This window comes from Manacus candei, unplaced genomic scaffold (assembly GCF_025592945.1).
Source record: "Manacus candei isolate 608988 ecotype Guabito, Panama unplaced genomic scaffold, ASM2559294v1 h1tg000269l, whole genome shotgun sequence".
Classification (NCBI taxonomy): domain Eukaryota; kingdom Metazoa; phylum Chordata; class Aves; order Passeriformes; family Pipridae; genus Manacus; species Manacus candei.
The window spans coordinates 81111-101103 of NW_026138317.1; the positions used below are offsets into that span (position 1 = coordinate 81111).

Here is a 19993-nt window from a genome sequence, read left to right on the forward strand (position 1 = left end):
TTTTTCCCGGGAATTCTGGGGTTAAAAAATCCAGGAAAAATCGGGTTTTCCTGGGAATTCTTGGGTAAAAAATCCTGGAAAAATTTGGTTTTCCTGGGAATTTCTGGGGTTAAAAAATCCAGGATAAATCCCATTTTCGCTGGGGTTGATGGGGTTTTTCCTGGGAATTCTGGGGTTAAAAAATCCAGGAAAAATCCCATTTTTGCTGGGGTTGATGGGGTTTCTCCCGGGCATTCCTGGGGTTAAAAAATCCAGGACAAATCCCATTTTCGCTGGGGTCGATGGGTTTTCCCCGGGCATTCCCGGTTTTCCCACCTCCGAGCCGCCCGGCGGAGCTGGCGGGCGCCCCCGGGGCAGCGGATGCGGCAGCGGGAGTGGGTGGGGAGCAGCAGCTGCAGGAGGGGCCGGGGGAGCAGCTCCAGGTAGCACAGCAGGGTCTCGATCCCTGCGGGGGGGGAAGAGAGATCCCAGGAATTCCCAATCCCCAAAAAAAATCCCCACATTTTTAGGGTCAAATCCCACTCTTTGAGAGTCAATCCCCCACTTTTTTAGGGTCAATTCCCGCGTTTTCAGGGTCAATTCCCACTTTTTTGAGACTCAATTCCCGCGTTTTCAGAGTCGATTCCCAGATTTCCAGGGTCAATTCCCCCCGGCCCTCGATCCCGAGGGATTCCAATCTTGATCCAAATCCCAATCCCAATCCTGAGGGATTCCAATCCAGATCCAAATCCCAATCCTGAGGGATTCCAATCCAGATCCCAATCCCGATCCCAATCCCGAGGGAATCCAATCCCAACCCCAATCATGCGGAATCCCAATCCCAATCCCGATCCCGACAACAATCCCAATCCCAACCCCACCCCAATCCCAATCCCAATCCTGAGGGATTCCAATCCCAAGGGATTCTGATTCCAATCCAAATCCCAATCCCAATCCTGAGGGATTCCAATCCAAATCCCAATCCCAGTCCCAAGGGATTCCAATCCCTGTCTCAATCCCGATCCTAATCCGAATCCCAATCCCAACCCCACCCCAATCCCAATCCCAACCCCAATCCCAATCCTGAGGGATTCCAATCCCAATCCCAATCCTGATCCCAATCCCAATCCCGATCCCGAGGGATTCCAATCCCTATCTCAATCCCGATCCCAATCCAAATCCCAATTCTAATCCCAATCCCGATCCCAATCCCAATCCCGATCCCGAGCGATTCCAATCCCAACCCCAATCCCAACCCCACCCCAATCCTAATCCCAACCCCAATCCCAATCCTGAGGGATTCCAAACCCTATCCCAATCCCAATCCCTAGGGATTCCAATCCCTGTCTCAATCCCGATCCCAATCCTGATCTCAATAGATTCCAATCCCAATCCCAACGATGCGGAATCCCAATCCCAATCCCGAGGGATTCCAACCCCAATCCCAATCCCTATCCCAATCCCAACCCCACCCCAATCCCAATCCCAACCCCAACCCCAATCCCAATCCTGAGGGATTCCAATTCCAATCCCAATCCCAATCCCAACCCCAAGGGATTCCAATCCCTATCTCAATCCCGATCCCAATCCAAATCCCAATTCTAATCCCGATCCAGATCCCAATCCCAATCCCAATCCGGATCCCGAAGGATTCCAATCCCAACCCCAATCATGTGGAATCCCAATCCCAATCCCAGTCCCAGTCCCAATCCCAATCCTGAGGGATTCCAATCCCGATCCCAATCCGAATCCCTATCCTGATCTCAATCCCAAGGGATTCTAATCCCTATCTCAATCCTGATCCCAATCCGAATCCCAATCCTAATCCCAATCCCAATCCCGATCCCAATAGATTCCAATCCCAATCCCAACCATGCGGAATCCCAATCCCAATCCTGAGGGATTCCAACCCCAATCCCAATCCCAACCCCAATCCCAATCCTGAGGGATTCCAATCCCAATCCCAATCCCAACCCCAAGGGATTCCAATCCCTATCTCAATCCCGATCCCAATCCAAATCCCAATTCTAATCCCGATCCAGATCCCAATCCCAATCCCAATCCCGATCCTGAGGGATTCCAATCCCAACCCCAATCCCAACCCCACCCCAATCCTAATCCCAATCCCAATCCTGAGGGATTCCAATCCCAATCCCAATCTCTATCCCGATCCCAATCCCAAGGGATTCTGATTCCAATCCAAATCCCAATCCCGAGGGATTCTAATTCCAATCCCGATCCCAATCTGAATCCCAATTCTAATCCCAATCCCAATCCCTATCCCGATCCCAATCCCAACAGATTCCAATCCCAATCCCAATCGTGTAGAATTCCAATTCCAATCTGGATCCCAATCCCACTCCCAATCCCAACCCCACCCCAATCCCAATCCCACTCCCAATCCCAACCCCACCCCAACCCCAATCCCAACCCCAACCCCAATCCCAACCCCAATCCCAATCCCATCCCAACCCCAATCCCAACCCCACTCCCACTCCCCACCCCAATCCCACTCCCAATCCCGCTCCCAACCCCAACCCCAATCCCACTCCCAACCCCAATCCCACTCCCACTCCCAATCCCGCTCCCAATCCCAATCCCAATCCCACTCCCAATCCCAGGACATTCCCACCTTCCTCCCTCACATCCAGGGCTTCCACAGTGGCCTGGATGGGCAGGGAGCGCTCGTGGCCGGGGCACAGCCGCATCCCGGGGGGTTCCTGCTCCATCCCAAGGTTTTCCTGCTCCATCCCAAGGTTTTCCTGCTCCATCCCAAGGTTTTCCTGCTCCATCCCAAGGTTTTCCTGCTCCATCCCAAGGTTTTCCTGCTCCATCCCAAGGTTTTCCTGCTCCATCCCAAGGTTTTCCTGCTCCATCCCAGGGTTTTCCTGCTCCATCCCGGGGTTTTCCTGCTCCATCCCAAGGTTTTCCTGCTCTATCTCATGGTTTTCCTGCTCCATCCCGGGATTTTCCTGCTCCATTCCAAGGTTTTCCTGCTTCATTCCATGATTTTCTGGCTTCATTCCATGGTTTTCCTGCCTCATCCTGGGTTTTTCCTGCTCTATCTCATGGTTTTCCTGCTTCATCCCGGGATTTTCCTGCTCCATTCCGAGGTTTTCCTGCTTCATTCCATGATTTTCTGGCTTCATTCCATGTTTTTCCTGCTCCATCCCAAGGTTTTCCTGCTCTATCCCAAGGTTTTCATGCTCCATCTCATGTTTTTCCTGCTCCATCCCGGGGGTTTCCTTCTCCATCCCAAGGTTTTCCTGCTCCATCCTGGGATTTTCCTGCTCCATTCCGAGGTTTTCCTCCTTCATTCCATGATTTTCTGGCTTCATTCCATGATTTTCCTCCTCCATCCTGGGCTTTTCCTGCTCCATCCCATCCTTTTCCTGCTCCATCTCGGGGTTTTCCTGCTTCATTCCATGATTTTCTGGCTTCATCCCATCGTTTTCCTGCTTCATTCCATGGTTTTCCTGCTTCATCCTGGGGTTTTCCTCCTTCACCCCAAGGTTTTCCTGCTCCATCTCGAGGTTTTCCAGCCTCATCCCGGGGTTTTCCTGTTTTTTCTTGGCCTCCTCTTCCCAAAGTTCCATCATTTCAGCGTCTCCCACCTCCCCAGCCTGCGGGAGGAAAACTGGGATAGCCAATTCCCTCTGGGAATATCCTGGATCCTTCCCCGGTCGGATCCCGGGGGATCTGAACCCACTTTTTTTTTTTTGAGGAGAAATCCCTTCCTTTTCCGGGCCAAAGATCCACGTTTTTAGGGTTTAAAGGATGATTTTTGAGGAAAAATCCCTCGTTTTCTGGGCCCGAATCCCCGTTTTGAGACTCAATTCCCATATTTTGAGGATCAATTCCCACATTTTCAGGGTCAATTCCCACATTTTGGGAGTCGATTCCCTCATTTTTAGGGTCAAATTTTCAGAGTCAATTCCCAGATTTTTGACAGTCAATTCCCACATTTTCAGGGTCAAATCCCACATTTTGAGACTCAATTCCCACATTTTGAGAGTCAATTCCCACATTTTCAGGGTCAATTCCCACATTTTCAGGGTCAATTCCCACATTTTGAGACTCAATTCCCACATTTTGAGAGTCAATTCCCACATTTTAAGAGTCAATTCCCAGATTTCCATGGTCAATTCCCAAATTTTCAGGGTCCATTCCCACATTTTCAGGGCCAAATCCCACATTTTCTGGGTCAATTCCCACATTTTTGAGAGTCCATTCCCACATTTTCAGAGCCAATTCCCACATTTTCAGAGTCAATTCCCACATTTTGAGAGTCAATTCCCACATTTTCAGGGTCAATTCCCACACTTAGAGAGTGAATTCCCACATTTTGAGAGTCAATTCCCACATTTTGAGAGTCAATTCCCACATTTTGAGAGCCCATTCCCACATTTTTAGAGTCAAATCTCTCTTCTTGAGAGTCAATTCCCACATTTTCAGGGTCAATTCCCACATTTTTCAGGACCCATTCCCACATTTTGAGGCTCAAATCCCACATTTTCAGACTCAATCCCAACATTTTCAGAGCCAATTCCCACATTTTCAGACTCAATTCCCACATTTCCAGACTCAATCCCAACATTTTCAGAGCCAATTCCCACATTTTCAGACTCAATTCCCACATTTTCCAGGTCCATTCCCACATTTTCAGAATCAAATCCCACATTTCCAGGGTCCATTCCCACATTTCCAGGGTCAATTCCCACATTTTTAAGAATCAATTCCCACATTTCCAGACTCAATTCCCACATTTCCAGACTCAATTCCCACATTTTCCAGGTCCATTCCCACATTTTCAGACTCAATTCCCACATTTCCAGACTCAATCCCAACATTTTCAGAGCCAATTCCCGCATTTCAGAGCCAATTCCCACATTTTCAGGGTCAATTCCCACATTTTTGAGAGTCCATTCTCACATTTTCAGAGCCAATTCCCACATTTCCAGACTCAATTCCCACATTTTCAGACCCAATTCCCACATTTTCAGAGCCAATTCCCACATTTTCAGAGTGAATTCCCACATTTTCAGACCCAATTCCCACATTTTCCAAGCCCATTCCCCCATTTTCCGGCCCCACTCCCCCATTTTCCGGCCCCACTCCCCCATTTTCCAGCCCCACTCCCCCATTTTCCGGCCCCATTCCCACTTTTCCGGCCCCATTCCCGGTTTTTCCCCGCCCACCTCCGCGGCCTCCCGGTGTCTCCGATGGACCTCCCGGCACCTGCAGGGAGGGAAAACCTTCAGCACCAGGTTCTTGATGGCCCAGAATTCCAGGGATTCCCCGTGGATGTGGCGCCGGAGCTCGGGCAGGTCCCGGCCCTGCGGGAAAACAGGGATATGGGGGGGGGGGAACCCTCGGAATTCCAGGAAAACCCCCCAAATTCCCTCGGGAAGCACAGGAGGGATGATGGGAACGCTCCGGAGCCGGATGGGATCCCCCCCAGTCCCAATCCCAATCCCAATCCCAATCCCAATTCTGATCCCAATCCCAATCCCAAGGGATGTTGAGACCTCCCCAGAGCTGTGGATCCCGATGGGATCCCCCCAGTCCCAATCCCAATCCCAACTCTGATCCCAATCCCAATCCCAAGGGATGTTGGGTCCTCCCCAGAGCTGTGGATCCCGATGGGATCCCCCCCAATCCCAATCCCAATCCCAATTCCGATCCCAATCCCAATTCCAATCCCAATCCCAATTCCGATCCCAATCCCAATTCCAATCTCAATTCCAATCCCAATCCCAATCCCAATCCTGATCCCAATCCCAATCCCGAGGGATGTCGGGACCTCTCCCAGACCACGGATCAGGATGGGATTCCCCCAATCCCAATTCCAAATCCCAATCCCAATCCCAATCCCGATCCCGATCTCAATCCCGATCTTGATCCCAATCCCGAGGGATGTCGGGACCTCTCTGGAGTCGTGGATCCCGACGGGATCCCCCCCGACCCTCAATCCCAATCCCAATCCCAATCCCGATCCCAATCCCAATCCCAATCCCGGTCTCAATCCCAATCCCGATCTTGATCCCAATCCCGAGGGATGTCGGGACCTCTCTGGAGCCGTGAATCCTGACGGGATCCCCCCGCCCCTCAATCTCAACCCCAACCCCAATCCCAATCCCAATCCCAAATCCCAAAACCCAACCCGAATCCTGATCCCAATCCCAATCCCAATCCCATTCCCAACCCCAATCCCAATCCCAACCCCGATCCCAACCCCAATCCCAATCCCACTCCCAATCCCAACCCCAATCCCGATTCCAATCCCAACCCCAATCATGAGGAATTCCAACCCCAATCCCATTCCCAACCCCAGTCCCAACCCCACTCCCAATCCTAATCCAGATCCTAAGGGATTCTGATTCCAATCCAAATCCCAATCCCAATCCTGAGGGATTCCAAATGCGATCCCAACCCCAACCCCCACCCCAATCCCAATCCCAACCCCAATCCCAATCCTGAGGGATTCCAAATGCGATCCCAATCTCAATCCCAATCCCAATCCTGAGGGATTCAAATCCCAATCCCAACCCAATACCAATCCCAATCTCAACACTAATCCAGATCCCAATCCCGATCCTAAGGGATTCCAAATGCAATCCCAATCCCAACCCCACCCCCAATCCCAATCCCAACCCCAATCATGAGGAATTCCAATCCCAACCCCAATCCTGATTCCAATCCCAACCCCAATCATGAGGAATTCCAACCCCAACAACACTCCCAGTCCCACTCCCAACCCCAATCCCATTCCCAACCCCAATCCTGATCCCAATCCCATTCCCAACCCCCGTCCCAACCCCAACCCCAACCCCACCCCAATCCCAATCCTGAGGGATCCCAATCCCAATCTCAATCCCAACCCAATACCAATCCTAATCCCAACACCAATCCAGATCCCAATCCCAATCCCAATCCTAAGGGATTCTGATTCCAATCCAAATCCCAATCCGAATCCCACGGGATTCCAAATACGATCCCAATCCCACTCCCAACCCCAATCCCACTCCCAACCCCAACCCCAATCCCAACTCCAACTCCAACCCCAATCCCAATCCCGAGGGATTCCAATCTTGATCCCAATTCCAATCCCAATCCTGAGGGATCCCAATGCCAAGGGATTCCGATTCCAATCCCAATCCCAATCCTGAGGGATTCCAAATGCAATCCCAATCCCAACCCCAACCCCACCCCTAATCCCAACCCCAATCCCCACCCCGATCCCAACTCCAATCCCAACCCCAACTTCACCCCAATCCCAATCCCGATCCCATTCCCAACCCCATTCCCAATCCCAATCACAATCCCAACCCCACTCCCAACCCCAACTCCAACCCCAATCCCAAGGGATTCCAATCTTGATCCCAATCCCAATTCCAATCCCAATCCTGAGGGATCCCAATCCCCATCACGACCCAATCCCGATCCTAAGGGATTCTGATTCCAATCCTAATCCCAATCCCAATCCTGAGGGATTCCAAACGCGATCCCACTCCCAATCCCGACCCCACTCCCAACCCCAACCCCAACTCCAACCCCAACCCCAACCTCAATCCCAATCCCTATCCCAAGGGATTCCAATCTTGATCCCAATCCCAATCCCAACCCCAATCCCGATCCCAACACCAATCCAGATCCCAACCCCAATCCCAATCCCAATCCCAACCCCAAGGGATTCCAATCTTGATCCCAATCCCAATCCCAATCTCAATCCTGATCCCAATGCCAAGGGATTCCGATTCCAATCCAAATCCCAATCCCAATCCTGAGGGATTCCAACCCCAACCCTACTCCCACTCCCAACCCCAATCCTGATCTCAATCCCACTCCCAACCCCACTCCCAACCCCAATCCCAACCCCAATCCCACTTCCACCCCCAACCCCAACCCCATCCCAAACCCAACCCCACTCCCAACCCAACCCCAATCCCAATCCCAATCCCACCCTCACTCCCAACCCCACTCCCAACCCCAACCCCATCCCAATCCCACTCCCAACCCCACTCCCACTCCCAACCCCACTCCCAACCCCACTCCCAACCCCAACCCCAACCCCACTCCCAACCCCATCCCAATCCCAACCCCACTCCTAATCCCAAATCCCAACCCCACTCCCAACCCAACCCCAATCCCACTTCCACCCCCAACCCCAATCCCATCCCAAATCCCAACCCAACCCCAATCCCACTCCCAAACCCAACCCCACTCCCAACCCCAACCCCAACCCCAACCCCAACCCCAACCCCACTCCCACTCCCAACCCCATCCCAAATCCCCACCCCAATCCCACTCCCAATCCCACCCTCACTCCCAACCCCAACCCCTTCCCAACCCCACTCCCAACCCCATCCCAAATCCCCACCCCAACCCCACCCTCCCACCTCGGGGTGGAGGAAGAGGTGGCAGCGGGCCGCCCCGCCGTCCCTGCCGGCCCTGCCGATCCCCTGCACGAAGCTCTCCAGGTCCTTGGGAACGTTGTAGTGGACGACCCCGCGCACGTCGGGCTTGTCCAGCCCCATCCCGAAGGCCACCGTGGCCACCAGGACCCGCAGCCGACCCTCCATGAACCCCCTCTGGACGCGCCGGCGCTCCGGGGCCGGCAACCCCGCGTGGTAGGAGTCGGCCACCCAGGGGGAAGGAACCGGGGCTGGGAGGGGGAAAAGGGAAAAAAAGGCTTGGGATGAGGTGATTCCCGGATTTCTGAGTCACTTCAGGGTCAAATCCCACATTTTGAGAGTCAATTCCCTCATTTTGGGAGTCAAATCCCTCAATTTAAATATGAAATCCCTCATTTTGGGAGTCGATTCCCACATTTTCAGAGTCAATTCCCAGATTTTGAGAATCAATTCCCAGATTTTGAGAATCAATTCCCTCATTTTGAGAGTCAATTCCCTCATTTTGAGAGTCAATTCCCACAATTTGGGAGTAGATTCCTTCATTTTGAGAGTCAATTCCTTAAATTTGAGACTCAATTCCCAGATTTTGAGAGTCAATTCCCACATTTTCAGAATCAATTCCCAGATTTTGAGAGTCAATTCCTTAAATTTGAGAGTCAATTCCTTAAATTTGAGAGTCAGTTCCCAGATTTTTGAGAGTCAATTCCCACATTTTCAGGGTCAATTCCCACATTTTGAGAATCAGTTCCCTAATTTTGAGAGTCAATTCCCACATTTTCAGAGTCCAATCCCTGTTTTTCAGAGCCAATTCCCCCATTTTCAGGCTCCCATCCCGGCCCCTGATCCCCCTCTGGACGCGCCGGCGCTCCGGGCCCGACAACCCCGCGTGGTAGGAGTCGGCCACCCAGGGGCAGGGAACCGGGGCTGGGAGGGGGAAAGGGAAAAAAAGACTTGGGATGAGGCGATTCCCGGATTTCTGAGAGTCGATTCCCACATTTTCAGAGTCAATTCCCACATTTTCAGAGTCAATTCCCAGATTTTGAGACTCAATTCCTTCATTTTCAGGGTCAATTCCCAGATTTTGAGACTCAATTCCCACAATTTGGGAGTCAAATTCTTAAACTTGAGAGTCAATTCCTTCATTTTGAGAGTCAATTCCTTCATTTTGAGAGTCAATTCCCAGATTTTGAGACTCAATTCCCACAATTTGGGAGTCAAATCCTTAAACTTGAGAGTCAATTCCTTCATTTTGAGAGTCAATTCCTTAAATTTGAGAGTCGATTCCCAGATTTTTGAGAGTCAATTCCCTCATTTTCAGGGTCAAATCCCTCCTTTTGAGAGTCAATTCCCACATTTTGGGAGTCAATTCCCACATTTTCAGAGTCAATTCCTTCATTTTCAGGGTCAATTCCCACATTTTGAGAGTCAATTCCCAGATTTTGAGAGTCAATTCCCTAAATTTGAGAGTCAAATCCTTAAACTTGAGAGTCAATTCCCACATTTTGGGAGTCAATTCCCACATTTTGAGAACCAATTCCCAGATTTTTGTGAGTCAATTCCCACATTTTCAGGCTTAAGTTTTGAGAGTCCATTCCCACATTTTCATGGTCAAATATTGAGAGTCAAATCCCACATTTTGAGAGTCAATTCCCAGATTTTTGCGAGTCGATTCCCACATTTTGGGAGTTAAATCCCACATTTCGAGAGTCAGCTCCCAGATTTTGAGACTCAATTCCCACCTTTCCCTGCGCTGCCCCCGCGGGCTCCGGGGGGTTCCGGGCCGGGAATTCCCGGGATGTGGGTTCGGATGAGGGCGGCCACGCGCTCCTTTGGGAGTCAAATCCCTCATTTTGAGAGGCAATTCCCACATTTTGGGAGTCAATTCCCACATTTTGAAAGTCAATTCCCACATTTTTCAGTGTCAATTCCCACATTTTCAGGGTCAAATCCCTCTCTTTGAGAGTCAATTCCCACATTTTGAGAGTCAATTCCCACATATTAAGAGTCCATTCCCACATTTTCAGGGTCAATTCCCACATTTTCAGGCTTAAATTTTGAGAGTCAATTCCCACATTTCTGAGAGTCAATTCCCAGATTTTTGAGAGTCAATTCCTGGATTTTAGGAGTCAATTCTTGGATTTTGGGAGTCAATTCCCACATTTTGAGAATCAGTTCCCTAATTTTGAGAGTCAAATCCCCCCTTTTGGGAGTCAATTCCCACATTTTCAGAGTCAAATTTTTGAGAGTCAATTCCCCAATTTTAAAGAGCTGATTCCCAAATTTTAAAGAGTCAGCTCCCAGATTTTGAGACTCAATTCCCACCTTTCCCTGCGCTGCCCCCGCGGGCTCCGGGCGGCTCCGGGCGGGGAGTTGCCGGGATGTGGGTTCGGATGAGGGCGGCCACGCGCTCCGTGTCCTCCCGGCGCGTGCAGAACACCAGGATGGAATCCAGGGAGCCGAACCGATCCCCCCGGAGCAGGGAGAGCAGGGCCTGCGGGGAAACAACAGGGAGTTCCAGCCTTCCATGGGAGAGGCAATTCCCACATCCCCAGGGGCAATTCCCACATTTCCAGAGGCAATTCCCACATTCCCAGGGGCAAATCCCACATTTCCAGAGGCAATTCCCACATTCCCAGGGGCAATTCCCACATTTTCAGAGGCAATTCCCACATTCCCAGGGGCAATTCCCACATCCCCAGGGGCAATTCCCACATTTCCAGAGGCAATTCCCACATTTCCAGAGGCAATTCCCACATTTTCAGAGGCAATTCCCACATTCCCAGGGGCAATTCCCACATTTCCAGAGGCAAATCCCACATTTTCAGGGTCAATTCCCACATTTTTGAGAGTCAATTCCCACATTTTGAGAGTCATTTCCCTCATTTTCAGAGTCAATTCCCATTTTTTTTCAAAGTCAATTCCTTCAATTTGAGAGCCAATTCCCACATTTTCAGAGTCGATTCCCACATTTTTAGGGTCAATTCCCACATTTTGAGAGTCAATTCCCAAATTCTCAGAGCCAACTCCGAGTTTTTTCGGAGCCAATTCCCACATTTTCAGAGTTGATTCCCTCATTTCAGAGTCAATTCCCACATTTTCAGAGCACATTCCTACATTTTGAGAACCAATTCCTAGATTTTTGAGAGTCAATTCCCACATTTTCAGAGTCAATTCCCAGTTTTTTCAAAGTCTATTCCCAGATTTTGAGACTCAATTCCCACATTTTTCCGGGTGCATTCCCACATTTTCAGAGCCAGTTCCCACATTTTGAGACTCAATTCCCACATTTTGAGACTCAATTCCCAGATTTTCAGAGTCAATCCCCAGTTTTTTCAAAGTCAATTCCCACATTTTCAGGGTCAATTCCCCCATTTTGAGAGCCCATTCCCACATTTTCCGACCCAATTCCCACATTTTCAGACCCAATTCCCACATTTTCAAAGTCAATTCCCACATTTTTGAGTTAATTCCCACATTTTCCAAGCCCATTCCCACATTTTGAGACTCAATTCCCACATTTTTGAGTCAATTCCCACATTTTCAGAGCCCATTCCCAGTTTTTTCAAAGTCAATTCCACATTTTGAGAGTCAATTGCCACATTTTCAGAGTCAATTCCCAGTTTTTTCAGAGCCCATTCCCACATTTTCAGGATCAATTCCCACATTTTCAGGGCCAATTCCCACATGTTGAGAGTCAATTCCCAGATTTTTCAGAACCCATTCCCACATTTTCCGAGCCCAATTCCCACATTTTCCGAGCCCAATTCCCACATTTTCAGCGTCAATTCCCACATTTTCCGAGCCAATTCCCACATTTTCAGACCCAATTCCCTCATTTCAGACCCAATTCCCCCATTTTCCGAGCCCATTCCCACATTTTCATACCCCATTCCCACATTTTCCGAGCCCATTCCCACATTTTCCGACCCGATTCCCACATTTTCCGACCCAATTCCCACATTTCCCGACCCAATTCCCACATTTTCCGACCCAATTCCCACATTTTCAGAGTTGATTCCCACATGTTGAGAGTCAATTCCCACATTTTTGAGACTCAATTCCCGCATTTTTCCGGGTCCTTTCCCACATTTTCAGGCTCAATTCCCACATTTTGAGAACCAATTCCCACATTTTTGAGCATCAATTCCCAGATTTTCAGAGTCAATTCCCACATTTTCAGGGTCAATTCCCATATTTTCAGAGCCCATTCCCTCATTTTCCAACCCAATTCCCACATTTTCCGACCCAATTCCCACATTTTCTGAGCCCATTCCCCCATTTCCGACCCAATTCCCACATTTCCCGACCCAATTCCCACATTTTCCAACCCAATTCCCACATTTCCGACCCCATTCCCCCCCCCCGCCCTCGTTCCCGCCGTTCCCCGATCCCGACCCGATCCCGGTCCCTGTCCATGGACACGGAGAGCCGCAGGTTTTCCGGCACGGCCGGCATTCCCGGATCCCTGGGAATTCCCGCATCCCTGGGAATTCCCAGGTGCCTCCCCACGTCCCGAGCCGTGGCCGCCGTGGCCGTGGCCGTCAGGCCCAGGAAGCACCGAACGCCCCAACGCTCCCGGAGAACCTGGGGGGGGAAAATCCCGGGGTTAAAAAATACAGACAGGGAAAAATATTTACATATAAAAATACATACATATAAAAATATATACATATGAAAATATATTTATTTTATTTTGGTTTTGTTCCTTTTTTTCCCTTCCCTTTCCCTTTGAAAATTGTGTGTATATATATATGTATATGTATATATATATAAAGTGAGGCCTAGTGAGGCCTGGTGAGGCCTAGTGAGGCCTGCTGAGGCCTAGTGAGGCCTGCTGAGGGGGAAAATCCCGGGGTTAAAAAATACAGACAGGGAAAAATATTTACATATAAAAATACATACATATAAAAATATATACATATGAAAATACATACATATGAAAATATATATTATTTATTTTGGTTTTGTTCCTTTTTTTCCCTTCCCTTTCCCTTTCCCTTTGAAAATTGTGTGTATATATATATGTATATGTATATATATATAAAGTGAGGCCTAGTGAGGCCTGGTGAGGCCTAGTGAGGCCTGGTGAAGCCTAGTAAGGCCTGGTGAGGCCTAGCGAGGCCTGCTGAGGCCTAGCGAGGCCTGTTGGGGGGGAAAATCCCGGGGTTAAAAAATACAGACAGGGAAAAATATATAAATATGGATATGAAAATATAGACAGTGAAAAATATAGACAGGGAAAAATATATAAATATGGATATGAAAATATAGATATATGAAAATATAGACAGGGAAAAATATATAAAAATATATATAAAAATATATAAAAATATAGACAGGGAAAAATATATAAAATGGTATATAAAAATATATAAAAATATAGACAGGGAAAAATATATAAAAATATAGACAGGGAAAAATATATAAATATATATATAAAAATATATATAAAAATATAGATATTGAAAAGTGTAGACATATAAAAATATAGACATTGAAAAATATAGACATTGAAAAAATATATAAAAATATATATAAAAATATAGACAGTGAAAAAATATATAAAAATATAGACAGGGAAAAATATATAAATATATATATAAAAATATATAAAAATATAGACATATAAAAATATAGACAGTGAAAAATATATAAAAATATAGAAAAATATAGACAGGGAAAAACGTATATATAAATGTATATAGAAATATATAAAAATATATATAAAAATATACAGTGAAAAATATATAAATATATAGACAGTGAAAAATATATATATAAATGTATATAAAAATATAGACATATAAATATATAGACAGTGAAAAATATATAAAATTGTATATAAAAATATATAAAAATACAGACAGTGAAAAATATATAAATATATAGACAGTGAAAAATATATTAAAATATAGGCAGTGAAAAATATATATATAAATGTATATAAAAATATAGACATATAAAAATATAGACAGTGAAAAATATATATAAATATAGACAGTGAAAAATATAGACATACAAAAATATAGACAGTGAAAAATATATAAATATATAGACAGTGAAAAATATATATATAAATGTATATAAAAATATAGACAGTGAAAAATATATATAAATGTATATAAAAATATATAAAAATATAGACAGTGAAAAATATATAAAAATATATATAAAAATATCTAAAAATGGATATGAAAATATAGACATATAAAAATATAGACAGTGAAAAATATCTAAAAATGGATATAAAAATATAGATATATGAAAATATAGACAGGGAAAAATATATAAAAATATATATAAAAATATAGACAGTGAAAAATATAGACAGGGAAAAATATCTAAAAATGGATATGAAAATATAGACATATGAAAATATAGACAGTGAAAAATATATAAAAATATAGACAGTGAAAAATATATAAAAATATATATAAAAATATAGGCAGTGGAAAATATATAAAAATATAGACAGTGAAAAATATATAAAAAAATATATAAAAATATAGACATATAAAAATATAGACATATAAAAATATAGACGTTGAAAAATATCTAAAAATATATATAAAAATATAGACAGTGAAAAATATATAAAAATGTATATAAAAATATAGACGTTGAAAAATATATAAAAATATATACATATAAAAATATAGACATATAAAAATATAGACATTGAAAAATATAGACATATAAAAATATAGACATATAAAAATGCATACATATAAAAATATATACATATGAAAATATATTCAATTTATTTTGGTTTTGTTCCTTTTTTTCCCTTCCCTTTCCCTTTGAAAATTGTGTGTATATATATATGTATATGTATATATATATAAAGTGAGGCCTAGTGAGGCCTGGTGAAGCCTAGTAAGGCCTGGTGAAGCCTAGTGAGGCCTGGTGAGGCCTAGTGAGGCCTGGTGAGGCCTGGTGAGGCCTGGTGAGGCCTGGTGAGGCCTGGTGAAGCCTAGTAAGGCCTAGTGAGGCCTAGTGAGGCCTAGTGAGGCCTGGTAAGGCCTAGTGAGGCCTAGTGAGGCCTGGTAAGGCCTGGCCAACCTTGGGAGACGGAGGTTGCCGGCGGTCATTCCATTGTCCCAAGGAGAGTAGTAAGATATTCTTTTGCTAATTCTTTTAGTTGCCAGATCTTGGGCTTTTGATTTATATATATATATTTTATTTTGGTTTTGTTCCTTTTTTTCCCTTCCCTTTCCCTTTCCCTTTTCCTTTGGAAATTGTATATATATCTAGTGAGGCCTAGTGAGGTCTAGTGAGGCCTGGTGAGGCCTGGTAAGGCCTGGTGAGGCCTAGTGAGGCCTAGTGAGGCGTAGTGAAGCCTAGTGAGGCCTGGTAAGGCCTGGTGAGGCCTAGTGAGACCTAGTGAGGCCTAGTAAGGCCTAGTGAGGCCTAGTGAGACCTAGTGAGGCCTAGTGAGGTCTAGTGAGGCCTAGTAAGGCCTGGTGAGGCCTAGTGAGACCTAGTGAGGCCTAGTAAGGCCTAGTGAGGCCTAGTGAGACCTAGTGAGGCCTAGTGAGGTCTAGTGAGGCCTAGTGAGGCCTAGTAAGGCCTGGTAAGGCCTGGTGAAGCCTAGTGAGGCCTAGTAAGGCCTAGTAAGGCCTGCTGAGGCCTAGTGAGGCCTAGCGAGGCCTGCTGAGGCCTGGTGAGTTTTTCCCGCTCCCGTTGGGTCGTCCCGCTCTCCGTCACCTTGCAGCAGCGGAGGTAGGCGGGCCGGAAGTTGTGGGACCACTGGGACACGCAGTGGGCCTCGTCCAGGCAGGCGAAGGCCACGGGCGGGAGCCGAGCCCGGCCCGGCAGGAAGGCCGAGCCCAGCAGAGCCTCCGGGGACAGGAGCAGCACCTGCACCTCGCCGGCACGCACCTGAGGGGAAGGGCCGGGAATTAGGGCCGGGAATTGGGGCCGGGAATTAGGCTCGGGAATTAGGCCTGGGAATTAGGGCTGGGAATTAGGGCTGGGAATTAGGACTGGGAATTAGGCCCGGGAATTAGGACTGGGAATTAGGCCTGGGAATTAGGGCTGGGAATTAGGGCTGGGAATTAGGGCTGGGAATTAGGGCCGGGAATTAGGCCTGGGAATTAGGACCGGGAATTAGGGCCGGGAATTAGGGCCGGGAATTAGGACTGGGAATTAGGGCTGGGAATTAGGGCTGGGAATTACGGTTGGGAATTAGGACTGGGAATTAGTCCTGGGAATTAGGTCTGGGAATTAGTCCTGGGAATTAGGACTGGGAATTAGTCCTGGGAATTAGGCCTGGGAATTAGGCCTGGGAATTAGGCCTGGGAATTAGGCCCAGGAATTAGGCCCGGGAATTAGGCCCTGGAATTAGTTCTGGGAATTAGGCCCGGGAATTAGGCCTGGGAATTAGGCCTGGGAATTAGGCCTGGGAATTAGGCCTGGGAATTAGGCCTGGGAGGCTCCAACCTCCATTTTCCAGGAGAGGAAAAAAAAAAATCAAGTTTTGGCCTCATTTTTCAAGTCAGATCCCTCATTTTCCAGGATAAAATCCACATTTTCAGGTTCTAAAACCTCATTTTTGAGACCAAATTCCTCATTTTCTGGGCCCAAAAATCCACATTTTCAGGCTCAAACCTTAATGTTTTGGTGGGAAAATTGTGTCTAAACCCACATTTTTGAGACCGAATCCCTCATTTTCCGGGTCAAAATCCACAGTTTTGGCTCCAAAATCTACTTTTAGGAGACAAAAATCCCAATTTCAGGGTCTAAAATCCACATTTTTGAGGCCCATTTCCAGGACAAAATCCACATTTTTAGGGTCTAAATTCTTGATTTGGGGAAAAATCCCTCATTTTCTGAGCCAAAATCCACATTTTTAGGCTCCAACCTCTATTTTTCACAGGAGAAAATTCACATTTTTAGGGTCAAAAATTCTTGATTTGGGGAAAAATCCCTCATTTTCTGGGCCCAACTCCACATTTTCTGGGACAAATTCCACATTTTTAGTGTCTAAATTAAGGATTTGGGCAAAAATCCTTCATTTTCCGGGCCAAAATCCACATTTTTAGGGTCAAAAATTCAGGATTTGGGGAGAAATCCCCCATTTTCTGGGCCCAAATCCACATTTTTAGGGTATAATGTCTATTTTGAGGCAGAAAACCCAGAATTTCAGGGTCTAAAATCCACAGTTTTGAGGCCCAATCCCTCCTTTCCAGGTCCAAAATCCACATTTCTAGGCCCTAAAACTTCATTTTTGAGACCAAATCCCTCATTTTTTTGGGTCTAAATCCCCATTTTTTGGCTCCAACCTTCACTTTTCGGGTCTGAACCCCCATTCCCGAGGTTTTTCCCGTGGGAAGAGCGGGATGAGTTGGGAATCATTCCCGGGATGCCGGAGGGCGAAAGGTTTGGAATGCCCAGCGCCTCCATTTTCAGGAGAGAAAATCACATTTTTGGGGTCTAAAATTCAGGATTTTGGGGCAGAATCCTTCATTTTCTGGGACAAAATCCACATTTTTAGGGTCTAAATTCAGGATTTGGGGAAAAATCCCTCATTTTCTGGGACAAAATCCACATTTTCCGGGACAAAATCCACATTTTTAGGGTCTAAATTAAGGATTTGAGGAAAAATTCCTCATTTTCTGGGCCCAAATCCACATTTTCCAGGCCCAAATCCACATTTTTAGGGTCTAATTTCAGCATTTAGGGAAAAATTGCTCATTTTCCAGGTCCAAATCCACATTTTTAGGGTACAATGTCCATCTTGAGGGAGAAAAATCAGGATTTTAGGGTCTAAAATCCACAGTTTTGAGGCCAAACCCTCCTTTCAAGGCCCAAATCCACATTTTCAGGTTCCAACCTCTATTTTTCTCAAGAGAAAATGCACATTTTTAGGGTCAAAAATTCAGGATTTGGGGGAAAATCCCTCATTTTCTGGGCCCAAATCCACATTTTCTGGGACAAAATCCACATTTTTAGGGTCTAAATTAAGGATTTGGGCAAAAATCCCTCATTTTCCAGGCCCAAATCCACATTTTTAGGGTACAATGTCCATCTTGAGGGAGAAAAATTAGGATTTTAGGGCCTAAAATCCACAGTTTTGAGGCCAAATCCCTCCTTTCTAGGCCCAAACTCCCCATTTCTAGGCCCTAAAACTTCCTTTTTCCGACCGAATCCCTCATTTTTTTGGGTCAAAATCCCCATTTTTTGGGCTCCAACCTTCTCTTTTCGGGTCAGAACCCCCATTCCCGAGGTTTTTCCCGTGGGAAGAGCGGGATGAGTTGGGAATCGTTCCCGGGGAAGCCTCGGGGCGGGAGAATCCGGGGCCTCACCTTTTCCAGGGCGGATTCCCGCTGGGACCGGGACATGTGGGAATGGACACAGACGGCCCGGAGGGAGCGGGGGAGCCCCGAGACCTGGAACGGGGACGGGGACGGGAAATCCGCCGGGAGCCTCCATGAAACCGGGATCAGACCGGGATCCAACCGGGATCCGACCCCAAATCCCAGATCCAACCAGGATCTGACCCCAGATCCAACCCCAGATCCCGGATCCAACCCCAGATCCAACCCCAAATCCCGGATCCAACCCTGGATCCAACCCCGGATCCAACCCCGGATCCAACCCCAGATCCAACCCCGGATCCAACCCCAGATCCGACCCCAGATCCGACCCCAGATCCAATCCCAGATCCGACCCCAGATCCAACCTCAGATCCAACCCCGGATGCAACCCCGGATCCAACCCCAGATCCAACCCCAGATCCAACCCCAGATCCAACCCCAGATCCAACCCCGGATGCAACCCCGGATCCAACTGGAATCCAACCCCAGATCCAACCCCAGATCCAACCCCGGATCCGACCCCGGATCCAACCCCAGATCCCGGATCCAACCCCAGATCCAACCCCGGATCCAACCCCGGATCCAACCCAAGATCCAACCCCAGATCCAACCCCAGATCCCGGATCCAAACCTGGATCCAACCCCGGGTCCCACCCCATATCCAACCCCAGATCCAACCCCAGATCCAACCCCAGATCCAACCCCGGATCCAACCCCAGATCCGACACCGGATCCAACCCCGGATCCAATCCCAGATCCAACCCCAGATTCCGGATCCGACCCCGGATCCAACCCCAGATCCAACCCCGGATCCAACCCCTGGTGACGGATCCCACCTGGATCCCGCCCCATCCCCACCACCCTCCAGGCCCGGGGACATTCCGTGACCTCCCAGCACTCCCCAGTCGGGCAGGAGGCATCAGGAAAAGTGGGATTGTGCCTGGGAATTCTGTGTCCCAGGAATTCCGTGTCCCAGGAATTCCATATCCCAACCCTTCCATGTCCCAGCCCTTCCATATCCCAACCCTCCCACGTCCCAACCCTTCCATATCCCAACCCTTCCATGTCCCAGGAATTCCACGTCCCAGGAATTCCACGTCCCAGGAATTCCATGTCCCGGGAATTCCATGTCCCGGGAATTCCATGTCCCGGGAATTCCGTGTCCCAGCCCTTCCATGTCCCAGCCCTTCCATGTCCTGGGAACTCCATATCCCAACCCTTCCATGTCCCAACCCTTCCATGTCCCAGGAATTCCATATCCCAACCCTCCCACGTCCCAGC

At 47.5% G+C, this 19993-nt stretch overlaps 1 protein-coding gene and 1 long non-coding RNA gene across 3 annotated transcripts in view; one reads left to right on the forward strand and one right to left on the reverse strand.

Annotated features, from left to right (window-relative positions):
• RECQL4 (RecQ like helicase 4) overlaps positions 1-19993 on the reverse strand; it is a 41044-nt gene that overhangs the window by 8308 nt on the left and 12743 nt on the right. Inside the window, exons 8-16 of the mRNA XM_051775257.1 lie at positions 18701-18784; positions 16101-16274; positions 12789-12977; positions 10716-10884; positions 8379-8644; positions 5178-5315; positions 3513-3602; positions 2612-2882; positions 316-445 (exon numbers count right to left, since the gene is read on the reverse strand). Of these exons, the coding sequence (XP_051631217.1) occupies positions 316-445; positions 2612-2882; positions 3513-3602; positions 5178-5315; positions 8379-8644; positions 10716-10884; positions 12789-12977; positions 16101-16274; positions 18701-18784 (1511 nt within the window). The remainder of the gene's footprint in view (positions 1-315; positions 446-2611; positions 2883-3512; positions 3603-5177; positions 5316-8378; positions 8645-10715; positions 10885-12788; positions 12978-16100; positions 16275-18700; positions 18785-19993) is intronic.
• Positions 2704-3293, forward strand: LOC127464781 (uncharacterized). 2 transcript variants are annotated; one of them, XR_007901622.1, is made up of 3 exons: positions 2704-2882; positions 2967-3008; positions 3240-3293. It is a non-coding gene; the product is annotated as an uncharacterized LOC127464781 (long non-coding RNA). The 2 variants fall into 2 exon arrangements; XR_007901623.1 differs by having other exon boundaries at positions 2704-2903; positions 3177-3272.